Source organism: Neophocaena asiaeorientalis, unplaced genomic scaffold, assembly GCF_003031525.2.
Source record: "Neophocaena asiaeorientalis asiaeorientalis breed wild unplaced genomic scaffold, Neophocaena_asiaeorientalis_V1.1 scaffold183, whole genome shotgun sequence".
Lineage (NCBI taxonomy): Eukaryota > Metazoa > Chordata > Mammalia > Artiodactyla > Phocoenidae > Neophocaena > Neophocaena asiaeorientalis.
Window position 1 is genome coordinate 4,071,650 of NW_020175199.1, and position 22,719 is coordinate 4,094,368.

The 22,719-nt window shown below is 41.5% G+C and overlaps 1 protein-coding gene across 3 annotated transcripts in view; it reads left to right on the forward strand.

The window, feature by feature from the left end:
- Nucleotides 1–22,719, forward strand: part of FAM13C (family with sequence similarity 13 member C) — a 130,499-nt gene that overhangs the window by 45,247 nt on the left and 62,533 nt on the right. For all 3 annotated transcript variants that reach the window (XM_024765238.1, XM_024765239.1, XM_024765240.1), the window contains exon 4: nt 14,911–15,029. In XM_024765238.1, coding sequence (XP_024621006.1) covers nt 14,911–15,029 — 119 coding nt within the window. The remainder of the gene's footprint in view (nt 1–14,910; nt 15,030–22,719) is intronic.

Below are 22,719 nucleotides of genomic sequence, written 5' to 3' on the forward strand. Positions count from 1 at the left end.
TGCCACCATTAGACTGCAAGCTCCCTGAGGGCAAGAATGAGGAAGAGCACAGAATGTAGCCCCTGATAGAAGCTGCATATGTGAACGATAAATGAATGTACAGATGACCCTTGAACAGCATGGGTTGGGCCACTTATATGCAAATCTTTTTCAAAAAATATAGTACCTCCGTTTTCATTTTACAGGTCTTTAAATGAGCTAATTGTGGGGAAAAGTTTGTGTTGATTAGAGAGCACAATATGTGGAATCAGAAGAACTAGGGTTCAAGTCCTCATTCTGTCCAAATGGTTTCAACTTCCCGCCCTTGGGTGAGTCACTTATCAATTCCTTGGTTTTTGAGGCAGAGATGATAGTACACAGATTTTCGACTGGGGGTGGGAGTAGGGCGTCAGGTACCCCTAACCCCTGTGTTGTTCAAGGGTCCACTGGAGTCAGAAACCCAGGAAGCCCCTAATGCTGAAGATGTGGCCTGTCCCTGAATCCTAGGAGGTAGAATGGTCAAGTCAGAAGCTTCACAGGCCTTGAGGGATCAGGCGGGTTCAAAGGTCAGCATAAGCACTTTTCAGGGCCTGGGCGTGGCGGTTTGAGATACCAGTGCTACTAGGGAGTAGAACAAAGTAATGGTGACCAGAATCTGCCTTCTGATTTCCTTTGAGCTTTATCCTGTTCGCAGCCTTCTGTAGACTCAGTGACATGTTACAGTTGGAGTGAGTGGAAGAGTTGGAGACTTGTACAAGGTCTAACTCCTCAGTGGGGCAGGAGCAGACGTGAGGCTTCCTGGCACAGGGTACTTGGATTTGGGGCAGTCACAACACCCAAGGCAGCTAACCTTGCCTCCCGTGCAGCTGGTTAAACCTGCCACTCCCTGCTGGCTGCAACCTGTGTAAACTCATGTTCGGAAGACCTTCATTTCCTATGAACCTCTCTCACTTTGGAGTCCCGTGTCCTTCATCCACATGCTGCAGAGGAACAAAAATCAGTACCACTGAGAACCCAAATGCCTGGAGACCCTCTCTGATACTCTATTGTGTGCTCTCGTGATTTTACACTTGAACACCACCCACCCCAGCTGTTACATGTTGTTACATGTGACTGCTTTCAGGCTGATTTGCATGGGATACTTCTCGGGTCTGCAGTGATCACATTAATTTGTTTATCAGGACCCATAAAATAGAGGCCGCCCAGGGGCCCAGATCACTCACCAACCTAAACCTGCCCTTATGGGAAACACCTGTCAAGGAAATTGAGCACAAACCAATCACAGTCCTCTAACTCAGCTTTAGCTAGTTTATCTTACCCTAGAAAATAGGACCCACCAGCCTTATAAGGAATACCCGTCCGCCTAGCCAATCATGCGCGCCTTCCACATTGCTGTTTTGAGCGCTCTTTGAAACTCACGCTCGCCCAGTATCCTTTGGGAAGAGCGGTCCACTGATGGTGAGGCCCTGTACTTTCCCATTCACGGATTGTAGTCCCTTGGATGAAAGATATCACACTCGTTACCAAGTTGTTTCAGTTTGGTCATTGGACAGTGGTGATGAGATGGGGCTGGAAGACAGGTGCTGAAGATTTCGGGGATGGCTCATAGATGCAGATGAAGGTATCAGCAGAGCCCTCTTGATTTGCTACCTTTTGGGCCTCTCTGCGGGATCTCCAGGAAGCTTCTCTCAGGTGGAGCTCTGCTGCTTTTGCATTCTGAGCTCTTTGATTTTGTTTGTCCTACTTTTTCCAGGTGGAAAATTGGGGTGTGAGAGACTCTAGGTTTTCATGGTGAGGCTTAAGGTCTCAGGAACTGTGCACAGGCAGCCAGAAACAGTAAATCTGGTTGAATTGGGGAGGATTATTTCAAGGGAAAATAATAGTTACCCCCTCAGTCTAAAGAAGGCAAGATGGAAGCTGTTAGGGAACTCACAAAGCTGCCAGGTAAGCCTCCACAGCATAAACTGCTGGGGGATTGGGGGAAATAAAGAGAAGAAATTCAGGCTTTTTTGAGCAAGGGAACATCAAAATCTAAGTAGGCACAAGTCAGCTATTAAAAACCATCAGGGAATCCTCCACTATAAAGAAATCTTTTTGTTTTCAATTGAGGTAAATTTGGTATATAACATATTAGTTTCAGAGTATAACATAATAATTCAACCTTGGCATACACTACAGAGTGATCACTACAGTAAGTCTGGTTTCCATCCATCACCATAAAACTGACCTTCACCATTTTTGCTCACCTCCAACCCCTTTCCCCTCTGATAATCATTGATCTGTTCTTTGAATTTGAGTTTTGTATGTTTGTTGGTTTGGTTTTTAGCTTCCACACATAAGTAAAATCATGCAGTATTCATCTTTCTCTGCATGACTCATCTCACTTAGCAGAATACCCTCAAGGTCCATCCGTGTTTTTGTAAATGGCAAGATTTCATTCTTTTTTATGGCTGAATAGTATTCCATTGTATATATGTACCACGTCTTCTTTATCCATTCATCTGTCAGTGGATACTTAGGTTGCTCCCATGTCTTGGCTATTGTGAATAATGCTATGTACATTGGGGTGCATACATATTTTCAAGTTAGTGTTTTCCTTTACTTCAGGTAAATACCCAGGAGTGAAATGGTTGGACCTTTAGATAGTTCTATTTTTAGTTTTTGGAGTAACCTCCATACTGTTGTCTAGAGTGGCTGTACCAATTTATGTTCCCACCCATAGTACACAAAGGTTCCCTTTTTTCTACTTCCTCCTCAACACTTGTTACCTGTCCTTCTAATAATAGCCATTCTGACAGGTGTGAGATATTATCTTGTTGTTTTTTACTTGCATTCCCCTGAGATTTAGTGATGTTGAGCATCTTTTCATGTGCTTGTTGGCCATTTTTATGTCTTCCTTGGAAAAATATCTTCTCAGATCCTCTGCCCACTTTTTAATTGGGTTTTTTTTTTTGTTATTGAGTTGTATGAGTTCTTTATATTTTGGATATTAGCCCCTTATAGATTCATGATTGACAAATATCTTGTCCCATTCAGTAGGTTGACTTTTTATTTTGTTGGTGGTTTCCTTCACGGTAAAGATGCTTTATAGTGTGATATAGTCTCATTTGATTACTTTTGCTTTTGTTGCCATTGTCTTTGGAGTAGATCCAAAAAAATATGGCTAAGAGTGATGTCATGAAACTTACATGTATGGTTTCTTCTAGGTGGTTGATGGTTTCTGGTCTTACATTCAAGTCTTTAATCAATTTTGAGTTAATTTTTGTGTATGGTGTAAGATAGTGGTCTAGCTTCATTCTTCTGCACATCGCTGTCCAGTTTTCCCAGCACCATTTATTCTTTTGCACATGGCTGTCCAGTTTTGCCAAAGGAGACATACTTGTCTCTTTTGTCATAAATTAACTACATATGCGTAGGTTTATTTCTTGGCTCTGTTCTGTTTCATTGAGCTATGTGTCCGTTTTTATGCCAATACCATACTGTTTTGATTAGTAAAGACTTGCAATATAGTTTGAAATCAGGGAGCATGATACCACCAGCCTTGTTATTCTTTCTCAAAATTTCTTTGGCTACTTGGTGTCTTTTGTGGTTCCATACAAATTTTAGAATTACTAGTTTTAGTTCTGTGAAAAATGCCATTGAAATTTTGACAGGATTGCATTGAATTTGTAGATTGCTTTGGGTGATGTGGAAATTTTAACAATATTAATTCTTCCAGTCTATCAGCATTGAATATGTTTCCATTTATTTGTATCTTTTTCAGTTTCTTTCATCAGTATCTTATTAAGGTACAGGTTTTTCACTTCCTTGGTTAAATTTATTCCTAGGTATTTTATTCTTTTTGATGCAATTTTAATGGGATTGTTTTCTTAATTTATCTAATAGTTTCTTACTAGTGTATAGAAACACAACAGTTTTTTTTTTTTTTTTGTGGTACACGGGCCTCTCACTATTGTGGCCTCTCCCGTTGTGGAGCACAGGCTCCGGACGCGCAGGCCCAGCGGCCATGGGACATGGGCCCAGCCGCTCTGCGGCATGTGGGATCCTCCTGGGCCGGGGCATGAGCCCGCATCCCCTGCCTCGGCAGGCGGACTCCCAACCACTGCGCCACCAGGAAAGCCCACACAACAGATTTTTGTGTATTGATTTTGCACCCTGCACCTTTACTGAATTTGTTTATTAGTTCTATTTCTTTGCAGTCTTTTTAAAAAATTTTTTTAAACATCTTTACTGGAGTATAATTGCTTTAAAATGGTGTGTTAGTTTCTGCTTTATAACAAAGTGAATCAGCTATACATATACATATATCCCCATATCCCCTCCCTCTTGCATCTCCCTCCCACCCTCCCTATCCCATCCCTCTAGGTGGTCACAAAGTACTGAGCTGATCTCCCTGTGCTATGCGGCTGCTTCCCACTAGCTATCTGTTTTACATTTGGCAGTATATATAAGTCCATGCCACTCTCTCACTTTGTCCCAGCTTACCCTTCCCCCTCCCCGTGTCCTCAAGTCCATTCTCTACAACTGTGTCTTTATTCCTGTCCTGGCCCTAGGTTCTGCAGAACCATTTTTTTCTTTCTTTTTTTTTTTTTAGATTCCATATCTATGTGTTAGCATACGGTATTTGTTTTTCTCTTTCTGACTTATTTCACTCTGTATGAAAGACTCTAGATCCATCAACCTCACTACAAAAAACTCAATTTAGTTTCTTTTGATAGCTGAGTAATATTCCATTGTATATATGTGCCACATCTTCTTTATCCATTCATCTGTTGATGGACACTTAGGTTGCTTCCATGTCCTGGCTATTGTAAATAGAGCTGCAATGAACACTGTGGTACATTACTCTTTTTGAATTATGGTTCTTCAGGGAATATGCCCAGTAGTGGGAATGCTGAGTTATATGATAGTTCTATTTTTAGTTTTTTAATGAGCCTCCATACTGTTCTCCATAGTGCCTGTATCAATTTACATTCCCACCAGCAGTGCAGGAGGGTTCCCTTTTCTCCACACCCTCTCCAGCATTTATTGTTTGTAGATTTCTTTTTCTTTTTTTGCGGTACGCGGGCCTCTCACTGTTGTGGCCATCCTAAGTATTTTATTCTTTTTGTTACAGTGGTAAATGGGAGTGTTTTCTTAATTTCACTTTCAGGTTTTTCATCATTAGTGTATAGGAATGCAAGAGATTTCTGTGCATTATATTTTGTATCCTGCCACTTTACCAAATTCATTGATTAGCTCTAGTAGTTTTCTGGTAGCGTCCTTAGGATTCTCTACGTATAGTATCATGTCATCTGAAAACAGTGACACCTTTACTTCTTCTTTTCTGATTTGAATTCCCTTTATTTCTTTTTCTTCTCTGATTGCTGTGGCTAAAACTTCCATAACTATGTTGAATAATAGTGGTGAGAGCAGACAACCTTGTCTGGCTTCTGATCTTAGAGGAAACTTTTTCAGTTTTTCACCGTTGAGAACGGTGTTAGGTGTGGGTTTGTCATATATGGCCTTTATTATGTTGAGGTAAGTTCCCTCTATGCCGACTTTCTGGAGGGTTTTTATCATAAATGGGTGTTGAATTTTGTCAAAAGCTTTTTCTGCATTTATTGAGATGATCATATGGTTTTTATCCTTCAAGTTGTTAATAGGGTGTATCACATTGATTGATTTGTATATATTGAAGAATCCTTGCATTCCTGGGATAAACATGGTGGAGGGGACTGGTGCCTGTGTTCTGGTGGTTGAGGCTGGATCTTCTCTTTCTGGTGGGCAGGACCACATCCTGTGGTGTGTTGTGGGGTGTCTGTGAGCTTATTATGATTTTAGGCAGCCTCTCTGCTAATGGGTGGGGTTGTGTTCTTGTCTTGCTAGTTGTTTGTCATAGGATGTCCAGCACTGTGGCTTGCTGGTCATTGAGTGGAGCTGGGTCTTGACATGGAGATGAGCTTTTGCTGTTTGATATTATGTGGAGCTGGGAGGTCTCTGGTGGACTAATGTCCTGAACTTGGCTCTCCTACCTCAGAGGCACAGGCCTGATACCCGACCAGAGCACCAAGACCCTGTCAGCCACACGGCTCAGAAGAAAAGGGAGAAAAAAAGAATGAAATAAAATAAAGTTATTAAAATAAAAAAAATTTTTAATTGTTAAAAATAAAAAAATTTTAAAGTAAGAAACAAAAGAACAAGAGAAGATAGTAACCAAACCAAAAAACAAATCTACCAATGATAACAAGTGCTGACAACAAAGCTAAAAAAAAATAAATGAGAAAAAAATGGACGGACAGAATCCTAGGACAAATGGTAAAAGCAAAGCTATACAGACAGAATCACACAAAGAAGCATACATATACATACTCAGAAAGAGAGAAAAAGAAAAAAAGGAAAAAAATATATATAAAAAAAAAGGAACAGAGCAACCATATCAATAAACAAATCTATCAATGATAATAAATTGTAAATACTAAACTAAGATAAACATAAAACCAGAAAAAAATTAGATGCTGAAAGGAAACCCCAAAAGTGGGTATTTACCTTGCTCCTTTATCTGCTATGTCTGTCTCTGTCTTCTCATTTTGCTTAACTCACTGTGTTTGGGGTCTCCTTTCTCAGGCTGCAGGTTTGTAGTTCCCGTTGTTTTTGGTGTCTGCCCCCAGTGGCTAGGGTTGGTTCAGTAGGTTGCATAGGATTCCTGGTGGAGGGGACTGGTGCCTGTGTTCTGGTGGTTGAGGCTGGATCTTCTCTTTCTGGTGGGCAGGACCACATCCTGTGGTGTGTTGTGGGGTGTCTGTGAGCTTATTATGATTTTAGGCAGCCTCTCTGCTAATGGGTGGGGTTGTGTTCTTGTCTTGCTAGTTGTTTGTCATAGGATGTCCAGCACTGTGGCTTGCTGGTCATTGAGTGGAGCTGGGTCTTGACATGGAGATGAGCTTTTGCTGTTTGATATTATGTGGAGCTGGGAGGTCTCTGGTGGACTAATGTCCTGAACTTGGCTCTCCTACCTCAGAGGCACAGGCCTGATACCCGACCAGAGCACCAAGACCCTGTCAGCCACACGGCTCAGAAGAAAAGGGAGAAAAAAAGAATGAAATAAAATAAAGTTATTAAAATAAAAAAAATTTTTAATTGTTAAAAATAAAAAAATTTTAAAGTAAGAAACAAAAGAACAAGAGAAGATAGTAACCAAACCAAAAAACAAATCTACCAATGATAACAAGTGCTGACAACAAAGCTAAAAAAAAATAAATGAGAAAAAAATGGACGGACAGAATCCTAGGACAAATGGTAAAAGCAAAGCTATACAGACAGAATCACACAAAGAAGCATACATATACATACTCAGAAAGAGAGAAAAAGAAAAAAAGGAAAAAAATATATATAAAAAAAAAGGAACAGAGCAACCATATCAATAAACAAATCTATCAATGATAATAAATTGTAAATACTAAACTAAGATAAACATAAAACCAGAAAAAAATTAGATGCTGAAAGGAAACCCCAAGTCCGCAGTTGCTCTCAAAGTCCACCGCCTGAATTCTGGGATGATTCATTGTCTATTCAGGTATTCCCCAGATGAAGGGTACATCAAATTGATTGTGGAGATTTAATCTGCTGCTCCTGAGGCTTCTGGAAGAGATTTCCCTTTCTCTTCTTGGTTCGCACAGCTCCCGGGGTTCAGCTTTGGATATGGCCCCTCCTCTGCGTGTAGGTCACCTGAGCGTGTCTGTTCTTCGCTCAGACAGGACGGGGTTAAAGGAGCCACTGATTAGAGGGCTCTGCCTTACTCAGGCCACGGGGACTGGGGGTGGGGTATGGAATGCGGGGCGAGCCTGAGGCGGCAGAGGCCGGCGTGACGTTGCACCAGCCTGAGGTGTGCCGTGCGTTCTCCCGGGGAAGTTGTCCCTGGATCACGGGACCCTGGCAGTGGCAGGCTGCACAGGCTCTGGGGAGGGGAGGTGTGCAGAGTGACCTGTGCTCACACACAGGCTTCTTGGTGACGGCAGCAGCAGCCTTAGCCTCCCATGCCCGTCTCTGGGGTCCGCGCTGATAGCCGTGGCTCGTGCCCGTCTCTGAGGCTCGTTTAGGCGGTGCCCTGCCTTCTGTGGGCAGACAGGGAAGGAATCCCCTCTCCTCATGAACCCCAAAACAATGGTCTCTTGCCTCTTCGGCAGCTCCAGACCTTTTCCCGGACTCCCTCCCGGCTAGCCGTGGCGCACTAGGCCCCTGCAGGCTGTGTTCACGCCGCCAACCCCAGTCCTCTCCCGGCGCTCTGACCAAAGCCTGAGCCTCAGTTCCCATACCCGCCTGCCCCGGCGGGTGAGCAGACAACCCCCTCGGGCTGGTGGGTGCCGGTCGGCACCGATCCTCTGTGCGGGAATCTCTGTGCTTTGCCCTCCTCACCCCTGTTCCTGGGCTCTCCTCCGCGGCTCTGAAGCTTGCCCCCACCTCCACCCCCGCCCCCCATCTCCGCCTGCGAAGGGGCTTCTAGTGTGTGGAAACCGTTCCTCCTTCACAGCTCCCTCGCACTAGTGCAGGTCCCATCCCTATTCTTTTGTCTCTGTTTTTTCTTTTTCCTTTTGACCTACCCAGGTAGGTGGGGAGTTTCTTTCCTTTTGGGAGGTCTGAGGTCTTCTGCCAGCGTTCAGTAGGTGTTCTGTAGGAGTTGTTCCACATGTGGATGTATTTCTGATGTATTTGTGGGGAGGAAGGTGATCTTCGTGTCTTACTCCTCCGCCATCTTGAAGGTGTCCCCTTTTTGTAGAGTCTTTAGTGTTTTCTCTGTATCATGTCATCTGCAAATAGTGACAGTTTTACTTCTTCTTTCCGAATTTAGATGACTTTCATTTCTTTTTTTTTGCCTAATGGCTCTGGCCAGGACTTCCAATGCCTAAGTCAGCCTGCACTTACTGGAAGCACCTGTCCAGGAAACCTAACACACATCAATTACAATTCTCCAACTCATCTTTAGTTTCCCTTACACAAGAAGGTAGGCCCTGTTAGCCTTATAAGGAAATCCCCATCCTGTTAGCCAATCATGCCCTGCTTCTGTGTTGCCTCTTCTAATGCTCTATAATACTCAACTCTTGCCTAAATTCCCTCAGGAACAGTGTTCTGTTACATCAAGCTAGTTACAAATTGTTTTAGTTTTGTCATTTGACCATAGTAAATTTGGGATGTTGGAACATAGTGGACAGAACTCCCAATTCGGATTTAGGAGGTTGGATTAGAATCTGGGTTCTCTAGCTCAAGTGGAGCAGTGTGGTCCTATTTCATGCAGTTTTGAATTAAATATTGAATATAAAGTATTAAGTCTCTCAATGCAAACAATTTGAAATAGTGTAATTCTCCCCCAAGATTTATCAAGACTTGCATAATTTCAAAGCTGTTTGGATCTATTGAATTTTAAGCTGTGTTTATTTTATTGAAATATTTCCACTTTAGCTAGTGAACAGAAATACCCAATATCTTCTGTTATGGGAATGGTCTTAAAATATATAAATCTCAGTTAGATTTTGCAGGGTCTTCAGGAAGGCATCTCTTGTGTAAAAGACAATCTTTCTGTCCTAGGTAAGTCATCTATCTTGTCTTCTCTTTTTTTTTTACATCTTTACTAGAGTATAATTGCTTTAAAATGGTGTGTTAGTTTCTGCTTTATAACAAAGTGAATCAGTTATACATATACATATATCCCCATATCTCCTCCCTCTTGCGTCTCCCTCCCACCCTCCCTATCTCACCCCTCTAGGTGGTCACAAAGCACCGAGCTGATCTCCCTGTGCTATGCGGCTGCTTCCCACTAGCTATCTACCTTACATTTGGTAGTGTATATATGTCCATGCCTCTCTTTCGCTTTGTCACAGCTTACCCTTCCCCCTCCCCATGTCCTCAAGTACATTCTCTAGTAGGTCTGCGTCTTTATTCCTTTCTTACCCCTAGGTTCTTCTCTTGATTATTCTTATTCTCACTGTAGAAAACTGGGAGAGTAAAATCCACCTCCTAGTTTTAAATGAGGAAATATAGGTTAAACGTGCCTAGTTTAGCGTTGGTACAGATCAGGCACTCAGTGAATGTTATTTGGAAAGTGGACAAGATAGACAATATAATTTGAATGTCTGTTTTCTACTAGAAATTCTTACAACTCTTAAGCAGTAAACTAGGTGATATCTCTGTATTACAGGTAAGGAAATAGGATCAGAGGAGATTCTCCTTTGGGGATATGTGTGGACTTTGAACCGACGCCTGCCTTCCTACATGACTTACTTTATTCTGTGTTGAAATAGTGACTAAAGTAGGCAGAAATTATTTTAAAAATGGGGCTGATAGGTCTGAAGGAATAGTGATCTACGTTCCCTGTTTCTTAAGGGGTCAGAACATTAATAATCAGATGCACATTTTAAAAAAGAAATTTAAATAATCTCTTCCAGGGCTTCCTTTCCCCCAATTATGAAATGAATGTGATAATACAAGTAGTTCTTTTAATCAGGGGTGAAAGTCTTTAAAACTCCCAATTATTCAGAAGGACTTTAAGTCACTTTCACAGACATGTGCAGGTTTAAGATAACAGGAACTTTAGGGTGATAGGATAGGGTGTATTTATAACACTTTTCCTGTTTGTTCTGAGAGCTGAAAATATGTGCTCTTCTGAAGTATGGAGATATCAGATGCATTAATCATGTAGTAATTAGAGCTCTTGGGAAGAAGGCGCTCTCATAAATGCAAGATATTTTTATTAACAATGGAGTGATTAGTTATAAAGCCATTTAATTTAAAACTTAAGCCAGCAATCGGAGGAAATAACATTTTAAATCAATTTTAGAATAGAATGGTCATAGATAAACCTCAAGTGTGAGAAGATTGAAAAAAGTGACTGTTTTGACTCGCCACATCTTGGAAGGAAGATTTAGAGGATGCATACGTCTTTGAGGCCCAAGGGTAATACTCTGGGTATACTAGAGCAGAGGGGCAAAAACTGGAATGAGGATGGAAATTTCGTTCTTCTGGGTCATGGATTTGTACAAATTGGAAAAGTTGGAAGGGCCTGAAGCAGTGGACATGCCATTGGATTAAAACTAGATTCTCTCAAGTTCTTTATGAGCTAGCTGAACTCACTAAAATCCCAACAAGGACAAAATACCATATTTCACCATTTCTACTTAAGGACACCTGTTTTTTTCCTTAACTCAGCTGGGGTTTTGACCCTCTGAACCTGATTAGTAGACGGCTTTGCTCTTGTCATTGTGTATACTATCCTAGCCTCTGCTCATGGATCAGAATATAACCAAAGTAACATTTGTTTTAGTATGAAATATCTTTCTTCTGAGAAATATCTTTCTTATGAAATATCTCAGATCTTAATCAGTTTGTTTGTTCCTACATATAAGCAGAAAACCCACAAATCACTTTACTGAGGCTGGGCGTGGGACATGCAGGAGGTAAGGTTGAAGGGTAGAAGAGTATGGTTGGGAGCAGGAAAAGATGTAGGATGACTCCTCTTACAGGTGCCCCATCCAGACTATGCCTGACCAGGTGGCAGGAAGACAAACCTGGAGGAGAAGTTCTTGGCTTCTACTTCCCTTGTTCCGTTGGTCAGTTTGGATCTGCCCATTTGACTAGCACATTAACACAGAAGTAGGCAAGTTAGTGTCTGCCCTCTCACACTTTAGCTTTTGTTAGAAACAGATTTTAAAGTTCTTTGGGGCAGGGATGTCTTATTTACTTTTATATAACCCTCTTAACTATCAACATCCTTGGTATGTAGTAGGTGATTGCTTTTTTTTATTGGGGTATAGTTGACATTTTATGTTGTATTAGTTTCAGGTGTACAGCATAGTGGTTCAACATTTGTATGTCTAACACATTGATCACCATGATATGTCTACTAACCATCTTTCACCGTACAAAGTTGCCACGATATTGTTGAATGTATTCTCTACGTTGTACATAACTTACCTGTGACTTATAACTGGAAGTTTATACCTCTTGAATCCCCTTCACCGATATTGCACGATCTCCCACCCACCTGTCGTCTGGTGATCGTCAGTGCTGTTCTCTGTATCCATGTGCCTTTTTCTGTTTTGTTTTGCTTGTTCATTTGTTTTGTTGTTTAGATTCCATATGTAAGTGAAATCATACAGTATTTGTCCTTCTCTGTCTGACTTATTTCACTTAGTGTAATGCCCTCTAGGTCCACCCATGTTGCTGCAAATGACAAGATTTCATTCTTTTCTTACGACTGGGTAATATTCAGTGTGTGTGTGTGTGTGTGTGTGTGTGTGTGTGTGTGTGTGTGTGTTTATACCATCCTTTTTATCCCTTCCTCTATCGATGGACACTTAGATTGCTTTCATATCTTGGCTATTGTAAATAATGCTGCAGTGAACATAGGGGTGCATGAATCTTTTCAAATTACTATTTTCATTTTCTTTGGATAAATACCCAGAGGTGGAATCACTGGGTCATAAGGTAGTTTTAATCTTTTGAGAAAACTCCATACTGTTTTCCATAGTGGCTGAACCAATTTACATTCCCACCAACAGTGCGTGAGGGTCCTCTTTTCTCTACATCCTCACCAACATTTATTTGTTGGCTATTATCAAAAAGACATTCTGGCAGGTGTGAGATGATACGTCACTGCGGTTTTGATTTGCGTTTCCCTGATGGTTAGTGATGTTGAGCATCTTTTCCTGTGTCTGTTGGCCATCTGTATGTCTTCCTTGGAAAAATGTCTATTCAGGTCCTCTGCCCATTTCTTAATCAGATTTCTTTTTGTTACTGAGTTGTGTGAGTTCTTTGTATATTTTGGATATCAGCCCCTAGTTGGCTACATGATTTGCAAATATCTTTTCCCATTCAGTAGGCTGCCTTTTCATTTTGTTGATCATTTTCTTTACTGTACAAAAGCTTTTCAGTTTGACGTATTGCCATTTATTTATTTTTGCTTTTGTTTATAAAATCCGTGGGAATCCAGCAGTGTGTGGCCTGTAACCCTTCTCAACCTCCGTGGGTTCAAAGGATTAGATAAAACACTGTCTTTGGGGGAAAAAAACTACTCTTTCTTAAAAGGGTTAGGTTTTAAAGGAATGGAAATTTCTGGTTTAAATTGTTTAGAAATGAGAAGGGCCATTTCTTTAGGTCTACAAGTAGGGTGGCTTCTAAATACGATGTTTAAAATAATATTATTAGTATAGAAACCTGAAACAAGCATCCCACCACAAAAGTAAGTTTGATTTTGCCGAACTCACTTGGGTTAAGTCTCCAAGGATTTCCTTAACACCAGTTTCAGAATACTGAGCTTTGAGGGAATTTTTGTAAAAGGACTGTTATCATCATCGATAGCTCCCATCCACTGTGTGCCTCCAGTTGGTAAGTAGTAAAAGAGCATCTTGTTCAGCAACCTTGTGAGCTTGGAGTATTATCTCCATTTTACAGACAAGGAAACTGAGGTCCAGATAATGGATGTGATTTGCCTAAGGTCACATACCTAGTATACTTGCAAGCAGTGCTGTCTCACTTGAGAACCATTGTTTGGGGAAACTTGGCCAGTATTTGAATAGCTGTAGAATTTTTCACAAGCAACTACTATGTCTAGGGAAGTATTGGATACTAATGGAACCCTTTCACGTGGTGTGTCTTCTTGCCTGAAGCTGGAGGCTTAGAAAAATTAAAGAAAGGATCTTGGTAGTTCTAATTCATTCCTTTTCCTCAGCTCTGCTCCCACTTTCCATTTTACCCCTCTAATAGGAAGGCATTCCTATGATTTTGCTCTAGAATCTTGTGATGGCTACTTGGCAAATAGCCCCACCAAATTATTCTAGTACAATATTTTAGAAAAATGATTTCTGACATATTGAGACACCTGACATATTGGCACTTGTACTGACTTCAACCCATACCCCTAAGAGAGGAGCTTGGTCTGTATTGTCACCACAGTATACTGTACCGTCAGACCCAAGTTCACTGTATCCCAGGAATATTTTGACTGCCTGACAGTAGCCATCTGGATTTTCTGAGCTTCTCACTGAATCTGGTTTTAGTATTTCATTTATCAGGTAAAGAGGGGCTGTTTTATCCTACGGAAAATTTGTCAGAGCTTCGGCATTGTTCAAATACTGTAGTGGTTCAACTGCTGAACATATAAAAATCTTTCACTTCGGGTTTGTGTGTCCTTGTATTGAATACAGATTCATTTTAGCTTTGGTGTGTTTATGATACTCTCTAGAATCAGCTTCTGGAGTTTTTGTAAATTAATGAGTGGAATTTATCATGGGATAATGGGACCCACATAGTGATTTCTTCGGATTCAGTGTAGCCAATGACAGGTGTAGGAGAGTGTGTGCGCGTGTGTTTGGTGGGGGGGAGGGGAGGGGAGGAGAGAGTACCAAGCATACTTGGGATTTGGATTTTATAAAAATGACTTGTTCCTTGGTTTTCAGATTAACTTAAAGTTCTTTCGTATTATAGGAATAATGTATGATTATTGTATAAAAAAATATAGATGAGTACTCAAAAGAAAAAAAAATAACATCTTAAGTGTTAGTCACTGTTAAGATTTTGTTTTACTTGATGCCAATTTGTGTGTGTGTGTGTGTTTGTGTACATTCATACATGTTTGTGCAAAAATGAGCTTATGCTATAAATAGTCTAGAAATTGTATTTGCACATCTATTCATTAAATACTCTTCTCTCATAGTTTTAATATAAAAATAAATTGTAAATTTCTGGTTATTATTTTTTCTTTATTCTGAAATCTTGCAGCAACTGACTGTTAGAAAGAGGCTTTTTAAGTTTCGGATCACTCGTGGGCCCCCTTCCCCAGAGCCCTTGGTAGCGTGTGTGTTGCATGGCTGCTGCCCTGCCCTGCGACCCACACCCCGCCGGAGGACACTGTGGAACTGATGGCTGCTGACAGTTCATCTACTTTTCCTGTTTTTCTTGCAGGAGACAGAGCACGTGGTACCCAGCCAGTCAGAATATCGGGGGAGAACAGGAACGCCACCTCAGGAGAGTCCACAAAACCACACCTTCAGGTGCCAAGAAACCGTGCGAGCTCAGCGAAGGTGGGCCCTTTGTTGTCAGAAGTTGCACTGAGCCTTGGGTTCCTTTCCCAGAAACGCTAACACCTGTGCTTGCTACCCCCCTGCACGAGAGGCAAGGCTTTCTGACTTTCGCTGGCATCCCTTGAAGTCAGAGAAGCTCCTTAAAGGGGGAGAATCATTGAGTCTAAGAGAAATGTACATAACCTACTTTCTCTGCCTGCAGTTTGAAGATAATCAGCCTTAAGGCTCAGAGAGGAGCGGAGACTCTCCTGCCCTGAGAGAGAGAAACGCTGATTTCATTTTGTCCTCTTTCATTCCACGCTAGAGAGGACTGGGTTTTCTTCTGCGATAATGGTAATTGCTGATGACAGTGTAGAAGTCAGGCCAATTGCTTTTGGCATATTCTGTCATTTAGCCCCTCACCCCTTCCCCGAAAAGCGGGTACTCCTAGCCCCATTTTATGGAGAAGGAGCCTGAGGCTGAGTCGTCAAGGCACTTGACTGATACCGTACAAGTAAGTAAGGCTGAGCCAGAATTTTTTTTTTTTTTTGCGGTACGCGGGCCTCTCACTGTTGTGGGCTCTCCCGCTGCAGAGCACAGGCTCCGGACGCGCAGGCTCAGCGGCCACGGCTCACGGGCCCAGCCGCTCCGCGGCATGTGGGATCTTCCCCGACTGGGGCATGAACCCACATCCCCTGCATCGGCAGGCGGACTCTCAACCATTGCGCCACCAGGGAAGCCCCCTGAGCCAGAATTTGAACCTACAAATGTCTGATTACAGCATAGCAGCCGTGGCTCCTGTGCTGATCCAGGTGGTGTCTCTAAGCCTTGAAGTGGCCCTGGGGCTGACCCCTCTGGTCTCCCAGACCTGCTAGAGATGGCCCTGGGTCAGGGCAAGAATGTGGGTGGGAGGCTGTCCGAAGCAAGGTTGGCATGGCATTCGGATGGGAGCCTGGCCTTGCAGCTGTCTATGGAAAGTCTCTTCTGGAAATAAACAGAAGAAAGAATCCAACTGCTAGTTGTGTCAGCTGTCTTTGTAGGATCTTGTGTACAGTGTCATCATAGCTCTCACTCAGTGGAAAGGGAGGGCTATGCTTCTGGCCATGACTTTTCAAAATGTTTTCTAAGGCAGCAGAGTCTAAATGAATCAACGGCAACAGACAAGATGGGCTATGCTATGAAATTGTGCTTTTTAAAAAAAATTTATCAGAGTAGAGTTGAGTTACAATGTTGTGTTAGTTTCTGCTGTACAGCAAAGTGAACCAGTTATACATGTACATATATCCACTCCTTTTTAGCTTCTTTTCCCATATACATTACAGAGTATTGAGTAGAGTTCCCTGTGCTCTACAGCAGGTCCTAATTAGTTATCTATTTTATATATAGTGAAACTGTGCTTTAAAATATTCAACGTACTAAATTTAGAATCAGAGAGCCCTAAAGGGTTGATGGAGAACCCAAAAGTAAGGTGATCCATTATCCAGTTGGATTCTTCAACACCTTTTCTCACCTCCTCGCTGGTTGCCATCTCTTGTCTGTTTATTCTTACTTGACCTCAGATCGGGTAAGACTCAGCGCTGTCATTTCTCTGCTAATCGGGACACTCACCTTCCTATTGGAGGCCTTACTATAGCAAAGCTGTTTTAGGTTGATTAGAATCAATTTAGGCAGTGACCCTGTCTCCCCCACCAGACTGGTGACTGCATCTCTCAGCAAGAATAAGGCCAACTATATTCCCATGCATATTTCAGAATCATAAGAAAGACAGAAAAAACCACAAGAAACAAGATGAAATCCTTCATGCTTGCATATGAAATGTATGGTGCCCTTTGGGCTGGATACCCCACAGAGGCTGATAGGGGAAAATGACATTAGCAATCTACCTTCTCAAAGACGCTCGATGTTTGGTAAACTTAAAACCACTCTATTTCCCATCTGCAGTGGAGAAGGTAAGTGGTAATATTACTGTTATCAGAGAGCAAGTCGGAAATTTAATAGGAGTCTGCTCTGGGGATCATTCACATATGACTAGGGAGAGCTAAGTGGATCGAATTAGAAAAGTCCTCATGAGGAAACATACAGAGCAGCAGCTCCTACACTTGGGGGTGGGGAGTTATAGTTCATTCAGATTCTCAGATCTATGGCACTTTTCCTCAGAAAAAAAGAGATACACATACACACAAAAGTTTGTGTAACATTTTAGGCTGTTCCTAGACCTCTTCTGCGTGTCAGGAGAAGGAACCAAATACATGGTCACTGGGCAGCCTTCCTCATTGAGTCAGGCTTGTCTCCTCCAAAACAGATCTGGCCTGTCTTCCTCTATACTTTAGCAAACCTCCATAGGACCCCAAATACCTTGTTGTTCTCTTCTTCTTTTTCCTTTCTAGCCTCCATGTTCTACTTTGACAGGATCTAGCTTTCTGAGCTAGCAGCATTCCAGAATTGCCTGTGCACCACAGTTGACAGTCACAGCGTCTGGTGTTAAGTTGCAGATCAGGAGTTGTGAGGCCATTACGTCTGGTATATTAGGTTGAATATTTAGATCAGGTTGGTAACCTTTAAACTACAGAGTTTTTTTTTTGGTCACAGCCATGGTGGTGTCACCTAGGATCACTCTAATGGAACTTAAAAAGAAAACTCTAAGTATTAGAGGGATTGTGAAATTTGATGAACCGGTGAAATGAGAGCTGAGGCTAAAAACAACTTTGAGTCAGGTAGCTCACATTCCTGATAACATTGCTCTTCCATTTTAAAACCAGCAGACAGCCAGGTACAGGCATATTGTGTCCAATAAGATCTCGATAGAGACATGAGGACTGTAATAGAACACTCCAGACCTAAGTCTGGCTCAAAGTGAGGGAAGAAGCCAGGCTAAATCTTAGCAGGTGTAAAATGCCACCTTCTTGGGGAGGAGGGCTGGGGAGGAGCATGTTCTTATCATAATGAGCACTTTGAGAAAGGAAGGAAAGATCTTTCTACAGCAAGGAGCTGTCAAGGGGTCACATGTGGTTTGGGTGGGACTCAAAAGGGTAGTTAGTGTTCAGAGAATGAATCCATCCTTGTAGAAGTGAGGTTTTGGAGCTGCTTGTGTCGTGGGGTGGTATTGATCTTCTCACGCGTGCCAAAGAGAAATAATTTCATACCTTCCGCTCAGAGAGCATGTTGTTGAGCTCTTCCTAGGGCACGGGACGTTTATCTGTGTGTCTAAATGCGCTTTAGGGAGGTCTGTGAATGTTCTTTCCAAAGTTTGAGTGTCTGTATACTATATTGGTTTTCTGTTGCGACTGTAACAAATGACCACAAACCTGTGACTTAAAACAACACAAATTTATAATCTTATACTTCCGTAGGATAGGTGAGCAACATGGGTCTCTCTGGGGTAAAAGAAAGGTGTCAGCAGGCCTACGAATGGGTATATTTCCTTGTCTTTTCCAGTTTCCCGGTGCTGCGTACATTGCTTGGCTTATGGTCTTTTCCTCCATTTTCAAAGCTAGCAATGTTGCATCTCTCTTAGCATTCTTCCATATGTTTCCTCCTGACCATTACCGAGTCCAGGCTCCTACTGCTTGTCTCATGAGAGGCCGGTAAATCGAGAATGAGGTTTTGGGGCAAGGAAGAGTGACTTTATTCGGAAAGCCAGCAGACTGAGAAGAAGGTGGACTCTTGTCCCAAAGAACCATCTTCCTTGAGTTAGAATTCAGGCTTCTTTTGTACTAAAAGGGGAGAAGATGTGGCTGGTTGCTGTACACTTCTTAGTGCCGGAATCCTTTGCTCTTGCAGCTGTCCACATAGGTCTGATCACAGTGTTCCCATGAACCTCCAACAAGACAAAGGTTATTCTCTGTTCAGCAACGTTTAATCTCTGTATGAATGGAAAAGTGTTAAACCTTTAAAGGTCAGAGCCTTGAGAATAAGCTACCATGAATATTTCAGGCTATGGGCAACGTTTTTTTATTTTTACAAAAGTGCAGAGCCAACAGAGCACAGGGTTAGAGCTAAAGGAACAGATTCAATATGGGGTCAGGTTTGTCCTTTTCTTACAACCAAGGGCAGGAAAATTGTTCTGATTTTAAGGATTCAAGTGATTAGATTGGGTCCACTCAGATAGCCCACTATATATAATCTCTCCATCTCAAGGTCCTTAGCTTCATCACATCAGCAGAATCCCTTTTGTCATGTAAGGTAACAAGGGGAGGGGGACAAGAAATGAGCACATAGACATCTTCGTGGGCCACATTATTCTGCCTACTACATATGTTTATTTTTCCAGGGAAAAGTCTCTAAAGCATTTATCAGAATTTCCTATGCTACCCATGATCCCCCCAAAGGTTTAGACTCAATGTCTTAATCTCTTCCTACCTCCAAGTTTGCTTGCTCTTCTGAATTCCCTCAACAGAGCCAACCTCAGAGACTGGTGTAGCCCACTCTGCTCTGTTTCTTTGCACCCTTCCTTCTATTTACCAGCTCCCCTCATGTTTTTATTATATTCCTTGGCAGTATAGTGCCCCACATCAGAGATCTCAAACTCAGTGTCCTGCACGTGTATCTAGTGTGGAGGTATATTTGACTGGTAGACTGTTGTAAAAATATTTTGATTCAGTGTTTAAACATTAGAGTCTTTATGGCTTTTTTACATTGTTTTGAAAAATCTGAAAATGGGATAACCCAGAATGTACATTCCTACAAGGCAGCAGATAGCTGGAGTTGAGAAGCAGCTCTCCATTTTTTCACAGCTCCTACCCAGATCTCTTTACTAATTTATGCTTTTGCCTGGCTCCTATAGGCATTTGATTTAAAATGCCTGCTTCCATCCTTTTCTTCCCTGCAACTGCTCATCCTTAGGAGCTGCCTGGAGCTAAGCCCTAATAAGGTGATGGCTGATAATACCTTAATGCCTCTTTCTCCAAGATGATGTGTTTACATTTTTTTAAACAGCTTTATTGGAGTATAATTGCTTTACAATGGTGTGTTAGTTTCTGCTTTATAACAAAGTGAATCAGCTATACATACACATATACATATATCCGGATGTGTTTACATTTTAATTTGGATTTTCAGTGCATCTGAGTGGTGAGGCTGCGTATTACCCTTCTCTGGCATGCTGCTGCGTACCTGGAGCTTTTCAAAACACGGAAAAGTATAGAACTGCATTTAGTTAGAGCCAGAATGAAGCCTTAGTAATCATTAAATACAACCCTCTCATTTTCTCGTTTGACTCCCAGTGAGGCTGTGATTTGGTTAAGCCCTCAGTTCCCTTGTAATAGAACCAAGATAAGCACCATCAGTCTGTTTAGAGCAGTCAGTTCAGTTTGATTGATTTTTATGGCTAACGCCAGTGCCAATTCTGTAAACAGCTCAGATATGACAAAGGGGAATTTATGAAGGTAAGAGAATGCAATGAAGTTGGGGATTTCTTACCCAGCTAAGTAAATTGACTTTTGAGAGTGATTAACTCCCTTGTGTTTAAAATATTGTATTAAGATTTATGACAGCATTAAGCCTTTTAGTGTCGTTAAAGACCTTGCCTGTATAAACAGGAGCTATCCTATAGCAATGTGTTGCTACTAGTTAAGGTGGTGGTTACATTTGTGAATTAGAGTTCATTAGCCTCTTCATCCGGAAGTCCCCAGTTAGAGGGGGTTGAAGATTGGGGTATTAGCAAGGATAATGGCCTTTGATGGCTTTGACTATTTTTGTAACATTCCAGATAAAAGAAAAAGCTTTGTTGCTTTATGGAAAGAGGAAGTTTTTGTTGCCAGCAACTTTTCCATGGGGGATAAATCCTTTCATCTTTTGTTTTTGAGATAGGCAACTTGTGTGTGTTTTAATAGCTGCTTGTTTCTTGTTCACATGTTTTTTGAGAAGTAGGCAGAGTCTGAATGGGCTCTGCTAAAAAGAGAAAGAATGAGCAGCCGGAGAGTTTTAATAATAAAGAGCTTAAGATCTGCCTTCTTGGACTGTGCCAGAGCAGGAGCTCCGCGTGCTGTCAGCGTGTTCTTCTTGTTGGTGTGCTTTTAGGATTTTTTAAATGGGGGGTAGGGGTATAGTAGAGATAAAAACATGAGTTTGTCTTGACAATACTTTGAGAGTCCCTGGTATGCAGTTGGGCAATGAGTGGGTTCTATAAATAGCTTTCTTTGCTTATACTGCATAGGAAGACAGCCGTACAGTGAGGGCTCTTCTCATCCCCCGATCCTGCCTTCACCCCCATGGGTGCAGAAGCAAGCTGATGGAATGGAAAAAACATTCAAATTAAGAAATGCAGGGTCTTAAATACTGTATGATACCACGTATATGTGGAATCTAAAATATGACACAAATGAACCTATCTATGAAACAGAAACAGATGCACAGACATAGAGAACAGACTTGTGGTTGCCAAAGGGGAGGTTGGTGGGGGGGAGGAATGGATTGGGAGTTTGGGCTTAGCAGATGCAAACAATTACGTATAGGGTGGCTAAACAACAAGGTCCTACTGTATAGCACAGGGAACTATATTCAATATCCTGTGATAAACCATAATGGAAAAGAATATGAAAAAGGATGCATATATATAACTGAATCACTTTGCTGTACAGCAGAAATTAACACAACATTGTAAATCAACTGTACTTCAATAAAATGAATTACAAAAAAAAAAAAAGAAATGCAGGGTCTTACCTCATGTCTATCAGGTGACCTTGGTCATGTCACTGAAATCCCTAAGTCCCCTCCCCAAACACAAGTTTGGGTCAGATGATTTCTAAAGTCCCCTCTGGCTCTAACACTGAAAACGCTCGACACTCTGGATGTTTAAAGGATTAGACACAGGAAGACTTTAGCTTAATAATACAAGCTCTTGCAGTCACAGATAAAAATAATTCATCCTCCCTGCTGTAGAGCACAAAAAAATCCCCCACCAAATCCTTAAACTGTTGATTGAAAAAGAGCCCACCCTTGATTATTCTGGGAACGAAGCCCTGTTCTCCTTCGTTTCTTTTTTTCTGAAGGAGGAGTCTGCCCTTGATCACTTGATAAAATGTTCGCTGGACAATGTTTAGCATAAAGATAAAAGGGAAACTCATTCTTTCATTAAAAAATAATAATAATAAAATAAGTGAAACATGGTTTTATTGGAAAATACAGTAAATTCCAAGGAAATAAAAATTTCTTGTAATTGTACCACTCATATATAACCTCTGTTACGGCTGTAGTATATGTTTTTATGTCGTTGCTATTGTTTTAATGTGGGCATAAAAAAGAATGGTGTATGAAAGGGACTTCCTGATTCATTAGGGTTTGAATCTGTTAGAAGTACTGTTTATTTAAAGCAGGCCCCAGAGTATAAAGCTAGACGAGAATGCATTCTGACGATACAGTCTTTATACAGAAGCTAATAGAGTAATGGTTTAATTACCACAAGGCTGCTGAGTTCATTTATAACTAAGGTGAACAAATTTGATTTTCTATAACAAATACTTTAACATACAATTTTCTATAAGAGACTTGTTTTACAAACTTTGGTGTCATTATAGCCCTGTGTTAGAAATGATATTTCTAGGAGATGGAACAAAAAACTTCGTCCTTAACATCTCAATATCTTGGAAAGCTTCTTGGCCTAATTTGGAATAGATTTAAGAGAGAAATTTCAATAATGATTATAGGAGACAGTGTGTGTTTAAACTTTAATTTAGAACTTTGACTATAGCTGTTTAAGTGTGCCGTGTTCCTG